Genomic DNA, 22,247 nt, shown 5'->3' on the forward strand with positions numbered 1-22,247 from the left:
ATTATGTTCCTTATGTAGTATTTTCAAGTTGTCGAAGTCAGTGTTATGTTTATGTTCGTCTAGATGGCATCCTAAGGCTGATTTAGGTGTATTTCTGCGGTGTTCGTTGAATCGTTTCTTAACGTTAAGTGTGGTCATTCCGATGTAGAATGCAGGGCAATCTGTGCATATTACATCTCTCAATTTAGATCCAGATAAAAATTACACCTTAATATCTTTTGACATAGTTAACCTATACACGAACGTGCCTGTCAGTGAATCACTTACACTAATTGAGGAACAACTCAAAAAACACTATAATTCGGAGAATTTATTGAATCTAGACAAAACCGACATCTATAATATATTGAAATTATGTTTTCTTATAACAGAACAAAAAAATTTTTTCATGTTCGATGACATTATATATACAATGAAAGATGGATTACCTATGGGTTCACCATCCAGCGGCCTTATTGCGGAATTTTATGTTGACTTTGTAGAAGAACTAATAATGCAACTACCATATAAGAAGAGTATAATCACATGGAAACGATATGTGGATGACATTTTTTGCATTTGGGATGGAACTGAAACAGAACTTGAAGAATTCTTTGAAACCATCAATTCTATGTTCAAGATAAAATTCACCATCGAACACTCGATCTCTAACTCCATAAATTTTCTCGAGCTAACAATTAATCTCGAAAAAAACAATAACTTGTCTTTTGATATTTATAGAAAGCCTACACAAACCGATATTATCATTCCTTACCATTCATATCATGCACCAACATTAAAAAGAGCTGCTTTTAACTTTCTATTTCACAGACTAATTAATATTCCCCTATCCCCTGAAAAATACAATAAAGAAAAGAATATTGTATACCAAATTGGCTTCAATAATCAATACACTAGAGAATATATAGATCAGATATACCATTCAATCAAAAGAAAAACAATATTGTAGAAAATCTACCCTATATTGCGAAAAGAAAACAATATCTATCCATTCCATTCTATAAAGGTCTACATCAAAACATCCAACATATCGTTAACAAATACGATTATACTCTGATAAATAATCGACATAAAAATATCGAAAATTTGTTAGTTAACAATAAGACAAAAACCAAAAAAGAAGAACAAAGTGGAATATACAAAATCAACTGCACAGATTGCCCTGCATTCTACATCGGAATGACCACACGTAACGTTAAGAAACGATTCAACGAACACCGCAGAAATACACCTAAATCAGCCTTAGGATGCCATCTAGACGAACATAAACATAACACTGACTTCGACAACTTGAAAATACTACATAAGGAACATACTTATTACAAACTAACATTACTTGAACAGTTGGAAATTCTAAAAAACAGAAGTAATCAACATTTACTAAACGATTTGACAGAATTCAATTTACGAGATAACAGCATAATAAAAATGATACATTTCCCGAACACAACACACAACGTTAGAAACTCGACATATGACACCCCAAATTAATCTTCTGATCAGGCTCCTATTTTCCACTGCATTTTACATATTGAACACGACAGGAACTTCGACGTTTGGGATTTATTTCAAATAACTGAATAGAGAAAAATTATTTCTTGAAGTCACATTTCATCCTTGATCTTGACTCATCATATATGTTTACCAATTTACCTCCAACGACGGTAAGATTGCACACTCTAATTCTTTTACAATGACCTCCGTTTATGTAAAAAAGTAGCATCATTTAAATTGTGAAAAATGTAATTTCAGCTGGCCTGATGATGGCTTAATCATAGCCGAAATCGATCGCCAAAGAATTATAATATAATTACAGTGTGTTTTTATTTGCATTCACCAATAATATACAGAAACATACTATGGAAGCATACATTGCCAAAATCTTTAGCATAACATTCGTTATTTTATCGCTTCCGGGAGCTTTCCTCTTCAAACTTCTAATTATTTCCCTGATTTCATTTGGCGATATTGGTTTGTCTATTTCAGCAGCTGCTGGTAATTCATCCATTTCTACTTCATTTTCTTTAACCAGTTCTTCCAAATATTCGTTATCGTCGTCTATCCTGTACTTCATTCTCAATTCTCGTTCGATCGAGTCCGCCAATGCATCTGCCTTATCAGTATTGGTATGCGCCATTCCCCTTTCTCCGTGTAGGGGTGGAATTTAAGTCTTTTCTCCTCGTAGCCTTTTTTGCATTCTCCATGCAGAATGATCAATTGTATTCAGTTCTTGAACCCTTTTGTTCCATCTGCTTGTTCTTAGATCTTTCAGGGCATTTTTCAGAACACGGCTAAGGCTATGGCCTTTTGTTCAGATCATTTTTATTGATCCTAAATATTCTTCTGAGTTTTCGATTTTCTTGTATAGGATCTTTTACTTCTTTAGGCGTATCGCCATGGGGATGACTTGGAGCTGGTATCGTCACTATTCTCGTGCTTTTTCCGTAAGCTTTTAATATAATCTCTTCCAGGTTATCAACCGCATATTCCAGATCCTCTGGAGTGCTTATTGTTGGGATTTCTGTTATTTCCGATTGTATTGAATGGCTGTATTTAGCCCAATCGGTATATTCTCCTATTTCCATCAGTTTTTCTCTTCTCAAATTGTCAATTCCACGGGATTGTGGTTTAGTTTTCATCTTCCAAAGTCTCAATCAAGAATTTTTGGGTTATATTTTTCAATATCGCGATATCTATTATATCTGGTATTCCTATAGCAAAAGCAAGATATGTCGGTAACTCTGGTTCAATCACTATGGCATTTTGTTTTTCGGCGAAATCCTTGAGTTTTTTGCCATTTCTATTCTCTCTTCTGCTGTTCCATAATGGGGATTTACAGTTGAAATCTCCGATGCAGATTTTCGGGTTGGTTCTTGCCAACATGTTGTTTATCTTCTCTTCCAATAAATTGTTTTGTGATCGCTTTTGTATATGCCGAGGTAATTTCGACTCTTTGTCTATTTAATTCGGCAACAATCTTCACTGTTTCTGTTTCTTCTTGTGTTTCGTCGGATCTACTTTTGAAGTAGTGAGTCAGATTTCTTCTCACCAATATTGCTATTCCTCCTACGGTGTTTGTAATTATGCCGCAACTATATGTTGTATAATTCATGAAATTCAGTCGTCTGTTCCGATTCATTCTGGTTTCCTGTAGGGCTATAATATCAGGTTGTCTCTATGATATTATTTTTTCCATCTCGGCTTTCCGAGTGTTGATCCCGTTTATGTTCCACGACGGTAAGGTCCATTAATTCAGTTTACTGAATAATGCTTGGAGCTTTTTCTCCATTTCCCTTTCAAATTTCAACATTATCTTGTTGAAAATTTCCACCGTGAAAATATCTAAATCATCGGCAGATTCAGATATTTTTCTTTTTTCTTGTTGACTATTTACAGTCGGTCTTAATTGAGGCTTCTTTTGTTCCTCTTTCTTCTGCATAGGTTTAGAAGTCTCTTCCTTCTTTTCCTGTTCTGCAGGTTTGGTCTTTACAGTTTCCTGAACTTCTCTTTTCTGTTCTGTCTGTTTTTTGCCGGCTCTCTTCTTTCTGGGTAACGTATTTATTACTCAGTTCGTTTATGAGCTTTGACGGAAAGGAAGCATCTTCGACATGTACTGCCAGGCATCGATGTACACCTCGTCCGCGACCGCGACCTCCACCGCGCACATCCATGCATCTTCGGTATGTACGTACCCTTTGATGTATCCGTCCCGAATGTTCGTTCATCTGATTTGGTTCTGCCTCAAATTACAACAACTAAGGGGGATGACTATCACCCTCGATGTTGTTGGACTCAACAACACTGAATTCTCAGCTGTAGTTCTTGATTGTCCATACAGAAAATTGAACATGTTGAATAAATGAATGTTCTACACCCTTTCTCGAAACTAATACATTTTCACACACCAATAATCGCTTATAAATACATCACATCAGCAAGTCGTGGAAATGTATTCAAATCAGGTATTTTCAAATGTCCATTGATAATTGTCTATTTCAACATAGCACTACCTACAGTTGAAAAAACTAATCCCTTATTTCCAAAATTAGAAAAACACAATTTAATCAGTGCATACACCATGTCAAAATCTGCATTCGGCATTCACGGAATATTTTCAATTTTTGCTTGTGACGTCACCGTTGCAACGCCAAAATACGTATTTTTCTGAAGCTACGAAATGTTTTTGAAAAACGCCAAAATATAGCTAGAGTAACTGACCTTTTCTTTCGGTCCGGCCTAGGGAAAACTGATGACTAAAGCCTAGTTGCACACACACCGATTTTGGACGGCCGATTTTATATCGGTCGTCCAAATTCCAATAGTGAACCACGTGTGGGAACGGGACCTTGCATATACGCCGACCACTGATCGGTGACGGTAAAATGCCGGTGAGAAACCGTCCAATACCGGCAATACCGGGATGTAGTGGCGTACGTGACTAAGTACACGTGATGATATCGAAAAAAAAAAAGGAAAAAAAATAAAGGGAACAAGGTATTACCCGCAGTTTTGTTTTTTTTTTTGAAGACAGGAAGAGTGCTCATATAGGACGAACCAGAAGAATGGAACAGTTTAAAACTCTCAGTCACTAACCCTCGTGTTGCAGCAAACTGTACAAGTCCTTGAACATTTGTTACTCAATTGGAAATGGAAAATCGAAGACGAAAAATAAAACACAACTGTCGCCTTTCGGCAGTTTCTGAAAAGACTCAGTGGACACATCTAGCTGTCCCGTAGGACTGATTTGTAAAAACGAAATATCATTCGGTGATTATCAGGCCCATCTTGAAAATCAAGCTTTCATTTTGGTTTCGTGAAGAAATTCTTTCAATAGTGGTAAGTTCGACTCTCGTAGGAGTTGGGCATTGCGAACGAACCATGCCGGAGAACCAGGGAGGATTGAAGATGGTCCTGGGAAGTTTACGTTGCAATATTTCCAATCTGAATTATTGAATGTTTGAGAGTGTGTGTCAGTTTGTTATGGATAGCCATTTTGCTGCGACGGCAGAGCAGCAGAAACAATTTCGCGGACATTATCTTCGAAATACCATGGTGCGTGTGTTTAACGAAATTCAGTTTTGAATCTGGAATGACTGCCAGGTATTCACACTGGGGTTGCCAAGGAATGTTTTCTCCAAACATTTGGACATTCCCCGAGGGTCGAGCTATTCTTCTGGTAAAAATAACTGCCGTGTTTTTATTCGGATTCACTTTGATGAGCCACTTGGTACACCAACCCTTGAGAAGATCAACAAGTTCATGAAGATAACTTGTAGCGATATATTGTTGTTTGGATCAGAAGAAGACAGCTGTGTCGTCTGCGTCCACAGCAAAGGATGTTTTGGAGAATTTGGGGCGGTATAAATGAAGTAGAGAAGTGGAGACAATACGATGTTGTGATATCGAATCAGAGATTTTCGTTTGGAAGGAGCGATTTTTGAGAAAGGAGTGGATAATGTTTATTTGCAAAGTTACTTCATTAAAGTAAAGGAAATTTAATTTTTTTATTATTCCAGCAAAAATTTCATTATTAATTTCTGAGTTTCTTGAAGTGAATGTGTTATAAATTTTTTATTTGTTTCTCATTAATAAACGTCAGTTTCCAAAAACACAATATTAATCAAGAAAGTTCATTTTATCAAGTCACTAACTTGTAAAACTGACAGTTAACCCTCTAATGCCCAAGTTTTTTTTTCTTTTTTAAAATTATTTCCGTATAGTTTCAAATAAGCTTATGTAATCTACATCTTTTTTTCGCAAATAGTTAACTGATTTACATAACACCTGTATACTCACAAAATGAACCTATACTGAAGGCGGACATGGGCAGAATAATTTTGTATCCACTTATATGCAACCAGTCTCAAGGCGGACTTGGGTATTAGAGGGTTAACTTGCAAAATTTTTACTAGTTAGTAGTATTATTTACATTAGAAAATTTTGTTTTTTCGTTATATATGTTGAAAATCATGGTAAAACTGTTATTTCCAGTAACACAGATTTTTGATGATGAAAGAGTTGATACTGATGATGATGAACCATCTGTTGACTCAGAAACTGCTGAACTCGAGGACTGCAGAACATTTGTACTCTCCTCACTACCAAATAATTTGCTAGACATTTTGATTTTTTTGTGGACCGAAACATCGACATAACTCATCGCAATTTCGGTGCTCTTCCACCCTCCTGTACGCTTCAGTGCTAAAATATCTCCACCCGAATCCGCAACCATAGTGGCTCCAGTTCTGCGAAAAGAGTGGCCGGTGTATAACTCTGGGTCTTTTAAACCTAAATATTTCGCTATTTGCTTTGGGACACCACCAATAGTGTGCTGGCCAGCATTAAGGGAAATTCACTTTCCATGTCGGTATGTCAAAAAAAATCTCAGGCTTTCTGTTCCAGGAGGCCGGAGATTTACATATTTTCTGTATAACATGCAGGGCTTGAAGCTGTAGCCGTCATCGGTTATGGTGAATCTTCTTGTTGTTAAATTTTTTGTTTGCCGCAATGTCACAATAACGTATTTTTCCATATCTTCTACATCATTCATGTTTAAGGAGAGAATTTCGTCACATCGACAACATCCAAAAATCCCAAATATTGTTACAATTTTCGCCAGCAACCACTGGTCATCAGGAGCATGTGAAAGAAATTGTTCAACCTCCTATATACTACCTTGGCCTTTTTTGGCGTATAACGCTCATTTTTTCGTTTCAGAAACGCTATTACCTTTTGAAATCTGCAAATGACAACTAAACGTCATATTTTTCAATAAATTTTAAGGAAAACAAACCTGCGAACAGAGGCATTTTCTTTCATTTCCAAGCAGCTTTTCAGCATATACCATTTTGCCCATAAAGTATTAGGGCTGAATCTAGCTGATAGTTGATTCAAGTAGACCAACAAAACATCTTCAGTTACCCCAATTACACTATTTTTGTTTTGCCACTTTTTGAAGTCGTCGTATTCTCGCTCGTACCTTAAAGCTGATTTTGCAGGTAATAAACTTCAAGCTACACTGCTGGCTTCCTCAATAATTTCTTTTGGTACATTCATTTTCGCTTTCGCCAAAAAAAATGTAAAGAAAAATAAACGGACATGTTCATGGCAACGCTTCCATAGCTTACGACATTTGCGACAAATTATTGAGTTTTTTTTTTAATTTATCTAACCTTTTTACAAACGAGAAACAAATAAAATATAAAACAATACACGCAAGGTAACGGGTTTTACTGGCTCAAGGAGCTCTATTCGCCAGTAAAAACCCTCTTACCGTGCTAGTAATGTTATATACTATTACATTTCTGCACCTGAAATCAAATTAAAAATTTTTGTTGTTAAGATCTTCTATGACATATTACTATATAAACAATCCTACCCTGAATGATAAATTTAAGGAAAAATATTTCTAATATAAATATAAATCATACCTTCAAAGATTCGTTCCATGACGGTAGAATAAAATCTTTTTCGTTGACTGTATCCCTCTGAACTCTGTCCAATTTTCTTTTGAAATATATCAGTACAACGTCCATGATAATCAAGATCAAGTATGGAGGTTTGCCAAGTTTCCTTACAGTTGCTATATCAGAAGCTTTGATGGTCTGAAAATTTATGTTTTGTACGAAATAGCTAATTCAGGACATCGAAATAGTTATTTTCCTATCAAGTGCGGGCGAGACAGTTTCTGCAAGAGTTAGGAACAATATTTTTTCTACAAGCCCTTGAAATATATAAATGTATTCATTTTACGAAACAGATCATATCTCATTTGATTAATTCATATATAATGACAGACGTTATTCTGCATTTCGTTACTAAGGGTTTCTCATCGTTGACGTTCTGTCCATAGAAAGATGATAGAATTTAATTTACTCTATAATATTTGCGTGCGGGAAAAACCCCTGCTAATCCAGCAGGCGTTTTTCCCGCACTCTTTGGGAAAGTGACTCTTTGCAACTTGGAATGCGTGCGGGCAAAAGGTTGAACGCGCACGCTTGTAGAAAAAATTTATTTGAATTTTTACTTCTCCAGCATGAAACTGGAACACAAGTTGGAATAAGTGGAAAATATATTAATGTTAGCAATTGTTAATAGCAACCTTCTTTATAATATGGTGTACCAACGCAAGATGTATGGAAAGACTCTAAAGACACCTTAAAACATTTATCATGAAGCGTTTTTTATGTCTGAAAAATCAAAACTAGTAAGTTGTAAACGGGTTGAGTGTTCTTTACAAAACTTGAACTAAGATCTCATATGACTTCACAGAGCCCGTGAAAAAAAAAAGAAATTCTGTGTTTATTTCTTCACAGTTACAGTGCGGTCATGTGGGTGTTGACCTTTATTCGGAAGAATTATGGTCTGTCTAGGCATGGTCCTTAAAGTGCCTATACACGCACCGGTGAACTGTAGTCCAGGAATGCAGATACGCTGATCTTCAGTGGAAATGCACTACAGTTTTTGGGGTTTCAGTTCAAATTGACAGTCCTGGACTGCAGGTCGCTGGTGCGTGTATAGGCACTTTTATTCTCGAATGGGAACGAATAATTAATTTCCAAAATGCTTGAAAATAAGTATACCAGAAGAGCTGCTTCAGCCGCGTCCAAAGCTGGTTTGGCAGCAAGCAGTTTCTCCTCCGCTTCTTTTTGGTCTACACTGATTAAATTCACCAGATTCTCGGCTCTGACCTTCACTGCTAGAGCTTCTTCTTTTATTTTATTTGCTATTTCTGATGCTGTTAATACTTCATTCAAAACCTAAATTAAAAATATTGAATTAATGCGAGCTCTTAATGGACAAAAATGACTATTTTAACGACAATAACATAATGAGGATCAGCCTTATACCTGTCCTTGGTAGGGCTAAAGATATTATCACAAGTTTGTCGAGTTATTTGATAAGAAGTAAATTATTCAAAATTATTGTATACCCTACACCATTTCATGGTAGAAGGGAATCGATTATATATATATTGTACGGCACCGCCTTACTTAATAATAGCTACATCAATGCGCAGTAGTGTGGCGATCTCCTATTGCATCTTCTTTCTGTTACGCTTTGTCAAATTTTACTTCTGTACGGAGAAAAGAGAATGAGTTATACCGGTTTCTATAAAGCAGAATAAGCTTTGGTGGGCTCTGCTGAAAGAGAATCGAGAATCCATTGCAAAAAGCACCTGCTGATGATATAAATTAAAAACCGACTTCGCTTACAAAAATCAGAGAAAAAATCTGAAGCTTGCAGAACAAACTAACAGGACAAATCCAAAGCCAAAAGTGTTGTATTTGAATATTTCTTGATCCGACAAGCGAAATGTGTAGGAAAATTATTGTTCCTCTGACGTTGAATAGATAATCCCCTAGAAATCCTGGTTATTCATTGCCTAAGAAATTCATCAATTCGTTTCATGTGTCATCTATCATACTCCATCTCAATAAATAAGAAAGCTATAACTCCAAAACGAATGAAAGTCGAATAAATTAAATAAATGTTCCTAAATTGAACGTACAAACGAAAAGGGGAGATTCCTTAAGTGAGTTTAAGATAAAAAATTCCCATAAACATGGGGTCGCAAACGTTTCGTTTTCGAGATACAGAGTGTTGAAGTTTGAATTTTTTTCAAGTTTTTTTTCTCATAGTATCTACACTTCACAAGAAATTCAACTGAAATTTGGCATAGATATTACATTTCAGAGTTCTCACTACGTGATATGGCAATTTCGATAGAAGATCTACAGGGTGATATTTTTTCTTGAACACTTCCACCTGTTCTTCTGCAGAACTTTTTTTTGGTGAGCAACTGTTAATTTGAAAAAATGTAAAAAGAAGCTTTGTTCTTATCCCTAATAGCACACAACGTCCATGGGACGTACGATTCATGTCCATTTAACGTCGGAACGTCCATGGACTTGATTTGTATGTCCTTTGGACGTCCGTTTCCGGACAGTTTTAGGACGTCCACGATATGAATCCATTGTTAGTCCGATTCATGTACAATGTCCGTATCGGATATCCATTGGATGCCCGTGATGGACATAATACGGACTATATGACATATGTCCGTATCATAGTTCCAAAATAGTCCCTGACCGACTTAATACAGGCAATGTCAAAAATATGTCCTTGCTGGATATCCATTAGGTGTCCGTGATGAACATAGTACGGACCATATAACTTATACATATATATTACATGGTCCGTATAACGTCCATCACGTACACCTAGTGGATATCCGGTAGGGACATCTTTTGAATGTCCTCACCGGATATTCACTAGGAGTCCGTAATGGACGTTATATGGACCAAATAACATGTATATATTACATGGTCCGTATAACGTCCATGACGGACACCTATTGGATATCCGGTAGGGACATCTGTTGAATGTCCATACTAGATATTCACTAGGAGTCCGTAAGGGACGTAATATGGACCAAATGACATGTATATGTTACATGGTCCGTATAACGTCCATCAGGGACACCTAGTGGATATCCGGTAGGGACATCTTTTGAATGTCCATACCGGATATTCATTAGGAGTCTGTAATGGACGTAATACGTAATATGGACCAAATTACATATACACATTACATGGTCCGTATAACGTCCATCACGGATACCTAGTGGATATCCGGTAGGGACATCTTTTGAATGTCCATACCGGATATTCACTAGGAGTCCGTAATATAGACCAAATAATACATACATGTATATCAATGAACACCAAAATTTAATATTATTTTTCACTAAACTCCATTTTTCCGCTTTGTAGTATATGAATATATTATGAATATTATATTTTGTATAACGTTATGATGAACGAAGACTAAATACTTGAGTAATTACTTTTATAAAATAATCTATGTTTGAGTTTTAAGACTTTAGTTTTTATTATATGGTATTTCTGTATTAATCGACTACTATTCCATAAATTGGTTAACAATATAATGAATATGTTCCTACAAGTAGGTATATCGTATGGTCTCGGTAGTTAGGACGGTTGCAGCGAAGACTCAGTAATGCGATGTCCCCACGTACTCGCGAGTTCGAATCCGGGCCAAGTGTAAAAACTTTCTAGTAAGTATGGATGAAAATGAGAACAACATAGAAAAAATAACATCTGCGTCTGAGTGTAAGACATTGGGTTCTAGGACATTAAAATATCTAATAGATAGGATAGCCAACGTCGTGGTAAATTTTTGTACCGTTGAGATAGCTAATGATGGTCCCAACGGGATATCCATTGGACGTCCGCGATGGACGTCCGAATTCGGTTCAAAGTTGTGACATTTGTACGTCCCTCGGATGTCCATAGAACGTCCATTGTACCAGGAATGGACGTCCCATGGATGTCCGTAATGTCCGAAGGGGACGTCCTATGGATGTCCATAGGACTACTTTGTGCTATTAGGGATACTAAACTTTTCGGTCTCTTGTAGTTTTGTCGTATCTACCAACGATTTCGAGAAAAAAACTTGAAAAATAATAAATTAGAAACTTTATCTACCTATTCCCGATTATTGGGTACGATGTTCAAAGCAGCTGAAGGTTTGACACCAATATTCGAAACTCAGCTAAGTTAATAGGAATTGAGGTTGGTGCAAACGAATTAAGGCGGAAACACATTATGAACACGCGACGCGAGCGGACGCGTAAATTGTACGCGCGTGGCGTTGCGTCGGGTGTTCATAATATGATTCTGGTCAATATAAAAATATACATTTGATTCTACTCAACACGCATCACGTTTCATGGGGTCGCGTCGCGTGTTAATAATTTGTTTTCGCCTTTAGAATTAAGTGATTCCAAAAAACTCAAAGTGCGCTCAACTAGTTGCCTGAACATTTATGTCAAGCGGACGTTATTCGTTTCGAAGTCAGAATATCTGCTTGTTCCGAATGTAGTGACACCTATCCATCAAGGTTAGAATAATTTTTCGTTTTTAGTGTACCATCCAGATACAAGAGTGGCTTAACTATATTATGCTGAATTTTCGAGTTTATCTATACGCGCTGATGACAATGAGGAATTCCACATCGAAAGCCAGAAGTCATAAAATGGATATATGTTGCAGGGTCGTGACACTCTCTTACCCCCACTCCAAATAGTATATATAGTTCTCATCGCATGGATAAGATGACTCTGTAGACGCAAATATTACAATATTTGATCTATAGATGACTCTGTTGATCGTTCAAACCTTTGAATAATTCTTCATTCAAATGCTTGAACGATAAAAAGGCAAATAATAGAATTATAAATGAAAATGAAATTAATTTGTCGAATATCAATGTCACTATTGTCAATTAAATAATATTTTTAAGAGAGTGTCTTAAATTTACCTCTATATGTACAAATTCGGATATATTTTTTTTGGGTGGGAAATTATCGAAAGTTCAGCTGAAAATCTCGGCTGCGAAAGAAGAGTTTCGTCAGAGAAATCGAGAGATTAGTAAAAAAACACGTGTTGGGACAGTTCAAGATATTGGAATTGAAAACTTGTTGTGTGTATTTGGATGTGAGGATGTTGTTAGCAAGGGACATCGGTATCCTAAAACTAAGCCAGCTCTTCTTAAAAAGTGGATTGAAATCATCAAGCCATAATATTACTAAGATTTATCTGTTGAGCAGATATACAACAGTTATTTTGTATGTGATGCTGATGAAAATTTTTTTGTTTTCCCTAAGATGAGTTGTTGTACTCAGTTGAACTTTTCAAAAAGTTCTGAAGAGTTGAAATATAATTACCATTTCAATACGGGGTATGTGAACAAGAAATGTACAATGTTGAATAAACATTCCTTTTTCTAATTTCTTACAAACTTATCTCCATTCTTGTGATTTTATGAACATTGTATTTCTAAAGAATTTCAGTGGATGGAGGAGTTATATAAATCTGTATTAAACATTCACATACATGTGCTATTATTGAAAGACTAATTCCGATATCATTCTTCTTCATTGTAGTTCGTGAACCCATGGAGGCAACTTACGTAACAACCCAGTCTTCAACAGCCGTATTATTGATATAGGCGTAAATGTCGAGTTTTATAGCGATCTCACCAATCAGGTAGAAGACTGGTTTGCGACATAAGTTGCTTCCGCGTGAGACATATATCTATTATATTCTATATCGATAATGGGACTTCGAAAATTGAAGCCAGCCCGGGGCCAGAATCGACTTCTGCGTTGTAGTTACTCTATCTACCAGTTTCTCATCTTCTAAATATTCTTATTGCCAAATTGATTATTGTATTGCTTTTATTGAACAATGGATCTTTTAATGAGCACTCTGTACTTTTATATATAATATAATATAATTACATATTATTAAATGTTGACCCAAAAATATTTTTTATTGAGTATTGAGTAGATTTACAAGAGGGAAAATTCAGTGAGGTGTACACGAAATATTGAAACTGGTATGAAACAGTAATATAAAACGACCTTGCTTTTATGTCACTCGTGAGTTTACTGAGTATGGACAATACCATTCCTATTCGTCACTTATTATTTCACAAATCATAATATATTGGGTGAATAGTTTTTATTCACTTATATAGTTTGATCTCTTTTCATTAATTCATCTGAAAGTTGAAAAAAGCGGATACATTCTCGATGAATTTAATATTCATTAACTTTCGCCTCATATAAAATTCTTCTCAAAATTTGTACAAGAATTTGAAATAAATCATCATTCGAATTCATTCAATCATCCAACGTCAAAGATGAAAGCAAACTAAGATGTCTAAAAATATGGTGTATGCACTAATTAGATTTTGTTTTTCCAACTTTGGAAATAACAGATAAGTTTCGTTTTTCCCACTGTAGGTAGCGCTATTCAGAAAATGACAGTTGTCAATTGATATTTGAAAACAATTTGAATACATTCCTACAACTTGCGAATGTGCTGTATTTATAAGCAATTATTGGTGTGTCAAAATGTATTAGTTTTGAGAAGAGGCGTAGAAACATTCATTTATTGAACATGTCGTTCAGTTTTCTGTATGAACAATCAAGAACTACAGCTAAGAATTCGGTGTTGTTGGACTATCACCCTTTATTGTTGGAATTTGAGGCAGAACCAAATCAGATGAACGAACATTCGGGACAGATACAGCTAAGAATTTTATGGCAACTATTGAAAATACATAATGCGAATAATTGTGAGCATGCATTAACAAACAGAAATAAGTAGGTACATGAATCTTTTCGACCCTGTTTTTCAAATATTCTTCACGAGTATAGTGAAAACTCCGTTTCGGTCATCTAAATATATTGGATATTTCGTCAATCAACTGTGTTTTAATGAAATCATATTGAATTACCCTCCTCATGAATACAATTTGTCAAACAGAAATTATCTTGAAGAAGAATAGTACTCCTTCTAATCTTTCGATAGTGTTGAAATATCTGCAGATTCGTTTTTACAACGAAAGTGTGGATCTCAAATATTCGTAAACAGCTGACATTTGCCAAAATTGTCCACTTCATTTTTTTGAATTCGTTGATCGATCGCAGATTACTGTAAACTGTGATCGATATTCTTCGATAAAACATGGTGGCGCCGCCACGAAACGAATCTCTTATTTTCGATTTAGTCTAATGTCATTCCATTCAAAAGTTGACGAGTGCATACACCATGTTTTTAGACATCTTAAAGCAAACTAACCAATATCTTGATTGTCATTTTCGAACTTCTAATTCGCTTATGCGTACAAGTGGATTCCTCCCAACGATTTGGCTTCACCTTTTGTCGTAGTCTAGAACGCGTGTTATCAATATTGGTATAATTGTAGATATATGGCGTGAGAGCACGGCATAAAATCATCCAATAAAATAATTCGAATTTCGCGCCAATGCGCTTATTTAAATTTCACGCTGAATTTGGTTTTTTGTATGAGTTGGGCCTCTGTAATTCGTAGTTCAAATCGCACCGCTTAGATGGCGGCGGCAAACAGCGTTCTTCATCATATTAAGGAAGTGTCGTATCTATACTCCATTCACATTTATCTAAGCAGTCGGTTGGCCATGGAAATTTGACACATTCCACTCTGTATATTACGAAAATGTGAGGTTATGACGTTTGTCAAAACATTTTTGGGTTTTAAATCAGCGCTATGTTGTCCGTTCCAAAGATTATAGTGTAAAAAGATAGGAAACGAAGCGACTAAAGTGATGTGAGCGCCATCTGTGTTTCAAATGTGTTTTTAAGGCCCTAAGACTGGTTAAAATTTTAATTCGAGGGACATATGAAATTTTGCGAGATGTCAGAGTGATATGGCCATTTTGATCAAACAGTTTCGAATGTTTTGATTCTCGTATCAATCGACAACCTCGTATCGCCTTTTGTTCTAGTTGCTGATTCAGAAATGCAAAAGTTTTATGGATTTCGATTTGGGAATCGGGTGACTGTCAAATTGTCGTTTGGAAAGTCAAAGTTTTATGAAACCTTCAGTGAGTGTTTTGTTCATTCGTCAATCAATTTGTATATTGTGCCATAGACTATACCATGAAGAAATCATAAAAAAGCATGAAGAAATTATACTGACGGTCTTGATGTATACCTCTGTAAGGTTTTTTTCAATTGTGGTTCTGAAAATTTTGTGAATAATATGTAAGTAACGGAAATGTGTATCCTATGACGGTAAATTGAATATTGGTTTATATCAATTTCTGATATAAATTGTACAAATTCAACTCAGTTTATTAATTCAAAACGTTTTCACAGAAACAACACTTTTCACGTATCCATAGCAAATAACCATGTACTCTTATATCCTAGTCAAAGCTCTATTCGTTGTCCACAATTTCAAATTTTTGTGAATTTTTTATAGATTGCCAATAAAAATTTATCTCATCCAAAAGCGTATTTTATTGATACCAATCGATTCCAAACAATGTTCAGATGAAAACTAACATCCTGGTCACAAAACAAAATCATCCTCTTGTTTTGTCGCTCAGGATGTTTGTTTTCTGGTTTCAACAAGGTCTATATTGAAATTCAATACAAGGAATAGAATTCGAATTTCGCGCCCCTCAATTATAAAACAGAAAACTGTTATTAAACAGTTTTTTGTATTGACAATACGTTTTCAGAGCCATCTCATTGTCAAATGTGTTTTCACTGGCCAAAATGTAGTCGGTTTTTAGCACTAGCGATATGAGGGCGTTTTCTATCTTTCTAATCTATAATGTTTGGTCCGTTCTATATAAAGATCTTATTATTTGTGTGGAAAATACAAGAGATCAGTTTTTAAATGTATTTATTCTCGCTATGGAAGAAAATTAATAATATGCAGTTGTTTGAAAAGAGTAAATATGGGTTTTCTTTGGCTAAACGTTGAAGACATTACATCACTTGATGAACTAAAAAAATTTGCGAGCTCACGCAGAATAAATGAATGTGCGACTGTTTTGAACCGTTCTGGAATCATCGTAAAAGCGAACCAAAACAAGCCTATACCAAAGATGAAATGCATCTCATGCAGTTGTAGTGAATGGGTATATCTCGCAAAGAAATTTTATATTTTTATTTATAGATTGTTTTTGGGCAAATTGAATGACATTATCCTTGTATGTACAATAATTCTTTTCGAGATTAAAATGATGAGAAAACACTTGGTCTTCTTTCCGCAGTCTACAAAATGGCGTACCTCAAGGATCAGTTCTTAGTACAACTCTTTTCCTGGTAGCAATAAATGACGTAATTCACCATATTAAAGCACACCTATAAAAACTACTATATACGCAGATGATCTCCTGATAATGTGCCGAGGTCGAAATTCAAACACTACCACAAGGCTCCTTCAAGCAAGTATAAAAGAATTGGAAGAATGGTCAAATATTTCTGGCTTCACATTCTCACTAACTAAGACAAAGGTAATGAAATTCACGAGAAAACATCAGAAACCATGCCACCTAAAGTTCTTCAATACCCCACTACAATGTGTGAACCACCATAAATTTCTCGGAATGATATTTGATTCAAAGTTAACATGGAGTGAACACATAAAGCAACTAAAAACTGAATGTACTAAGCGCCTGAATATAATGAAAGTCTTAGCTAATAACCACTGGGGATCCGACGAAAAAACACTCCTGATTATCTATAGGACACTTATAAGATCAAAACTGGATTATGGATCTATTATATATGCAACGGCTTCTGCATCCGTATTGAGTAGCCTTAACGTCGTACAAAACTCAGCACTACGATTAGCTTCAGGAGCCTTTATCACAAGTCCCACTGACAGCCTCTGCAGGGAAATGGGTGAGATGCCACTCCATCTTCGAAGACAGATGCTCCAATTAACTCACGCATCTAGGATCTCGGCTGATGAACAAAATCCTATTCAAAACCAAATTTATAGAGACAAAAACCAGCAGCTCTACTCAGATCTAAGAAACCTTAAGTCTCCTCTATACCACCAGGTGAATCATGTCCTGGCGGATTTTAGAATACCTGTAACTCTAAAACATAAATTACCATCACAACCACCATGGTCTCACAAAAGGGCTGATACAAACACTTCACTTACACTATATAGAAAAACGAACATACACCCTCTCATTATTCAAGGAAAATTCAATGAATTAATGGCCAAACATGAAGATGAAGTAATAGTATACACCGATGCCTCCAAGTCAGCTGAAGGAGTTGGATGCGCCTTCCTCACACAGTCACATACAAAAAAATTCAGACTTCCAACAGAATGTTCCATATTCACAGCAGAACTAGTAGCCCTCTCGAAAGCACTGGAACATATTGAGGAACAAAACATTGCCCACTCTGTCGTGTGTACAGATTCATTAAGTGCTATTCAAGCAATTCAAGAGCTCTACTCGAGTAACACTATGGTGACTAAGATAACAGATCTATTGACATCCTTGTACTCCAGACAGAATAGCTGCCAAATAGTTTGGGTTCCTTCACATAGTGGCATAGATGGAAATGAGAAAGCTGATCAGGCAGCAAAAGAAGCAATCTCTTCAGTAGAGGAAATTGATATGTTGACCAATTACGATATGAGTAACACCTACAAAACCTTTATAAAGAAAAAATGGAAAAATATTTGGCAACATCAAAGGTCCAAACTTGCACTCATCGACCCAACTATATCCAACCTAAATCCTATCACCCAACATAGAAGAGACTTAGTGACCATAAGACGACTCCGAATCGGACATAGCCTTGTATCCCATCAACACCTCCTAGCAAAGGATAACGCCCCAATATGTACTACATGCAACACCAATATCACATCCGGCACATTATAACAGAATGCAGACCCAAAGGAATCATTTCAATGTGAACATCAAGATGGAAGAAGCTCTTAAGATCAACACAACGGATATCCTCAATACTTTAGCTTTTATAAAGTCTATCAATGTGAAAATTTAATTGTAAATAGTCCCCTAAGTCATACATGTAACAGTACCAACACCGCTAATGACCCAGCTGTCGAAGCGGCAAACCTATAATAAAAAAAAAAGATTTTTTTGTTTAAACGAAAGTATTAAAATGATTAAATGGTGGTATCAGGATCAAGAACAGGAAAATGATACTATGTCAGTTCGCCGACGTTTCGGAAATATATTTTTTTATCTTCAGGGCTCTACAAAAGAATATGGAGCATATAATGAAAAATTCCAAAAAATAAAACATGGAAATATATAAAAAAAAAGTAGGAATGACAGACTAAGACAAAATTCTATAATTACAGTGTACAATGTGTAATATTAAACAAACATAAACATGGATACAGCGCAAAAAGTGAAAACAACATAAACAATCAGCAATAAAGTTTAAGATTTTCGTGAAAGTGAATGTACCTTCATACTAAACAATTGTATCCTCCCATTATCCTCCATATAAATAAAATAGTTTCCAAATCTCATATATTTTGTATGGAAAGAAATTATCAGACCGCAGTGAAATATAAACAAAGTAATAATTTAGAGAGACATACGTCGACACACGGAGGTGAAAATAATACAAGAGCTCTCGATTTCTTAGATGGAAATACCCGAAACACGCGTTCATATGTTAACGGAAGGCGATGAAAACTTTCGTGGGTGTTTATTCATTATTAATAAGGGAAAATATATTCGGCTTAGATGTTGTATGTCCGATCTTGAATTAACTGAATTATTAACAGCTATCTGTAACATCTCATACATTAGTCGATTCACTAAGTATGGTTCCCTATTTAGAATTTCGACGTTTTCAAAGTCGAAACTATGTCCCGTGCTAACGCAATGCTCAGCTAAGGCTGTTTTTGGGTTGGAGATGGGCAAACGGACCGATCTTATGTGTTCCTGGACTCTCGATTTCAAATAACGCGCAGTTTGTCCTACATAAACACTAGAACAATCTGAACATCTTATCCTGTACACTATATCCGAAGCATAGTAGTGGGTGTGGGATTCTTGATGGCACTGAAAAAAAGTTTTCCAATTGTATTCGAGCTCCTAAATGACACTTTGAGATTTTTCCTCTTAATGATGTTTGAGAGTTTTTCTGAGAGACCTCTGACATACAAAAGGGTGTCATATTTCAAAATTGGGTGCGTGGACCCTCCGGACGAAGAGATGTGAGGTTCAAAAGGCTTGGCTGGTTCTCCCAATATTCTGTCAATCAAATGAGTTGGATAATTGTTGCTCACCAAAACCGATTTAATATATTTAAGGTTTTTTTCATGATATATATTGTCTGACAGATTCAAAGCTCTGAGCTTCAAATTTTTTATTATATTAATTTTATGAATCATGGCATGATGGGAAAAAAAGCCTATATATCGCGAGAAAAAGTAGGTTTCTGATACCAATCCACATACAAGATATCATCACTCCCACGTTCAACCATGTCTAGAAAACTAAGTGCTCTATTCGACTCCAACTCTATAGTGAACTGCAATTTAGTATGATACGAATTAAAAATGTCAAGCACAAGCTGTTCAGTGCCATCCGGTATTATAATAAAAATGTCATCTACATAACGTTTAAAAATGAACACTATAAAAGGAAGACGAGCGAGACAGACATCCTGAAGCTTCTTCATAACGATGTCACAGCAAAGGGGTGAAAGACAGCTTCCCATACCAAAGCCAAAGATTTGTCGATAAAACTGATCATTGAAACAGAAATAACTGCTTGTCGTCAGAAAGTTGTATATTGATCTAAATGTTTCAAAATCTAAAGAAGGTTTATGAATTGAATTCCAATTCTCTTCTATAATCTGTAAGGTCAAATCTGTTGGTGTATTGGTAAAGAGCGAAACGACATCAAGTGACACCAATATGTGGTCCGGTGGTATCTTAATTCCATTAATGGAATCGAAAAAATCGAACGAGTTTCGGACATAATGTTCATCCTCAATGAAAATCGGTCTTAAGAATTCAGCAACAAACTTTGACAGCTCATACACTGGGGAACCCACAAAACTCAATATGGGTCTAAGGGGAGTGCCAGCTTTATGTATCTTTGGAAGGAAATACATTTTGGGAAAGATGCCCTTACTGCTGGTAATTTTTTTAGCCATCGTTTCGCTGATTATACCCTTTTCTAATAAGATTTTGGTAAACCGGTTATTTTTGTTCTGGAAACGAATTGTTGGGTCAGAATCCAATCTTTCATATGTATCCGTGTCATCAAGCAGTGTCATACATTTGTCTCGCTCGTCTTCCTTTCATAGTGTTCATTTTTAAACGTTATGTAGATGACATTTTTATTATAATACCGGATGGCACTGAACAACTTGTGCTTGACATTTTTAATTCGTATCATACTAAATAGTTCACTATAGAGTTGGAGTGGAATAGAGCACTTAGTTTTCTAGACATGAAGGTTGAACGTGGGAGTGATGATATCTTGTATGTGGATTGGTATCAGAAACCTACTTTTTCTGGACGATATATAGGCTTTTTTTCCTATCATGCCATGATTCATAAAATTAATATAATAAAAAATTTGAAGCTCAGAGCTTTGAATCTGTCAGACAATATATATCATGAAAAAAACCTTAAATATATTAAATCGGTTTTGGTGAGCAACAATTATCCAACTCATTTGATTGACAGAATATTGGGAGAACCAGCCAAGCCTTTTGAACCTCACATCTCTTCGTCCGGAGGGTCTATGCACCCAATTTTTTTTTTTTTTTTTTTTTTTTTTTTAATGATAATAAATGATATAATGATAAATAATGACAAAACAGCAGTCACAGAAGCAGTGTTAAACTACTTGTATGTGACCTACATATTCACTCCAACTTTTCAAAAAATAAAATAGATATAAAAATGCAACACAAAAAAAAAAATTTTGAAATATGACACCCTTTTGTATGTCAGAGGTCTCTCAGAAAAACTCTCAAACATCATTAAGAGGAAAAATCTCAAAGTGTCATTTAGGAGCTCGAATACAATTGGAAAACTTTTTTTCAGTGCCATCAAGAATCCCACACCCACTACTATGCTTTCGGATATAGTGTACAGGATAAGATGTTCAGATTGTTCTAGTGTTTATGTAGGACAAACTGCGCGTTATTTGAAATCGAGAGTCCAGGAACACATAAGATCGGTCCGTTTGCCCATCTCCAACCCAAAAACAGCCTTAGCTGAGCATTGCGTTAGCACGGGACATAGTTTCGACTTTGAAAACGTCGAAATTCTTAATAGGGAACCATACTTAGTGAATCGACTAATGTATGAGATGTTACAGATAGCTGTTAATAATTCAGTTAATTCAAGATCGGATATCCAACATCTAAGCCGAATATATTTTCCCTTATTAAGAATGAATAAACACCCACGAAAGTTTTCATCGCCTTCCGTTAACATATGAACGCGTGTTTCGGGTATTTCCATCTAAGAAATCGAGAGCTCTTGTATTATTTTCACCTCCGTGTGTCGACGTATGTCTCTCTAAATTATTACTTTGTTTATATTTCACTGCGGTCTGATAATTTCTTTCCATACAAAATATATGAGATTTGGAAACTATTTTATTTATATAGAGGATAATGGGAGGATACAATTGTTTAGTATGTAAGTACATTCACTTTCACGAAAATCTTAAACTTTATTGCTGATTGTTTATGTTGTTTTCACTTTTTGCGCTGTATCCATGTTTATGTTTGTTTAATATTACACATTGTACACTGTAATTATAGAATTTTGTCTTAGACTGTCATTCCTACTTGTTTTTTATATATTTCCATGTTTTATTTTTTGGAATTTTTCAT

General features: G+C 35.6%; 1 protein-coding gene across 3 annotated transcripts in view; it reads right to left on the reverse strand.

Moving 5' to 3' along the window:
• Positions 1-22,247, reverse strand: part of LOC123318393 (dynein axonemal heavy chain 8-like) — a 1,393,903-nt gene that overhangs the window by 479,966 nt on the left and 891,690 nt on the right. For all 3 annotated transcript variants that reach the window (XM_044905013.1, XM_044905020.1, XM_044905005.1), the window contains 2 exons: positions 8,583-8,759; positions 7,431-7,604 (listed from right to left, as the gene is read on the reverse strand). In XM_044905013.1, coding sequence (XP_044760948.1) covers positions 7,431-7,604; positions 8,583-8,759 — 351 coding nt within the window. The remainder of the gene's footprint in view (positions 1-7,430; positions 7,605-8,582; positions 8,760-22,247) is intronic.

The sequence above is a fragment of the Coccinella septempunctata genome, chromosome 1 (genome assembly GCF_907165205.1).
Source record: "Coccinella septempunctata chromosome 1, icCocSept1.1, whole genome shotgun sequence".
Taxonomy (NCBI): Eukaryota; Metazoa; Arthropoda; class Insecta; order Coleoptera; family Coccinellidae; genus Coccinella; species Coccinella septempunctata.